This window comes from Phytophthora parasitica (assembly GCF_000247585.1).
Source record: "Phytophthora parasitica INRA-310 unplaced genomic scaffold supercont2.54, whole genome shotgun sequence".
Taxonomy (NCBI): Eukaryota; Oomycota; class Peronosporomycetes; order Peronosporales; family Peronosporaceae; genus Phytophthora; species Phytophthora nicotianae.
Window position 1 is genome coordinate 341,223 of NW_008649040.1, and position 519 is coordinate 341,741.

The 519-nt window shown below is 45.9% G+C and overlaps 1 protein-coding gene across 1 annotated transcript in view; it reads left to right on the plus strand.

The window, feature by feature from the left end:
• Positions 1-72: 72 nt before the first annotated feature.
• PPTG_15853 (hypothetical protein) overlaps positions 73-519 on the plus strand; it is a gene marked incomplete at its 5' end in the record, with an annotated part of 1,813 nt that continues 1,366 nt past the window's right edge. The window contains 3 exons of the mRNA XM_008913610.1: positions 73-137; positions 214-270; positions 338-425. Of these exons, the coding sequence (XP_008911858.1) occupies positions 73-137; positions 214-270; positions 338-425 (210 nt within the window). The remainder of the gene's footprint in view (positions 138-213; positions 271-337; positions 426-519) is intronic.

Genomic DNA, 519 nt, shown 5'->3' on the forward strand with positions numbered 1-519 from the left:
CAGCGCTGGAACAAAGTGCTAAAGCCTGGACTGGTTAAAGGCCCGTGGTCAGTCGAGGAGGACGCGCTGCTTATGGAGATGATGCTCAAGGGCTATGACAACTGGCGTCAAGTGTCCAACAGCATCCCTGGACGAACGTACGTGTATTGCCAACAAAAAAAAAAAACTGAAAAACGAGAGTGATGGTCAATAATCATTGTCAATTTTTGCCAGTGCCAAACAGTGCCGCGAGCGTTGGCGAAACCGCTTGGACCCGAGTATCAACAAATCGTAAGCGCATTTTTTTTACTAAACTGTGACCAAAATCGATTAAAATGGACCATTCACATGTTGACAGACCATTTACCGAGGAAGAGGATGAAGCCATCCAGCAAGCCTACGAGAAATATGGCAACCGCTGGACCCAGATCGCTGAACTCCTGCCTGTACGTACTCAAAAATCGATTTTTGGGTCAAATTAGAATTGGTGAGCATAAAAAATGAAAATTGGGATTATTTCAGGGACGCACGGAAGACGCT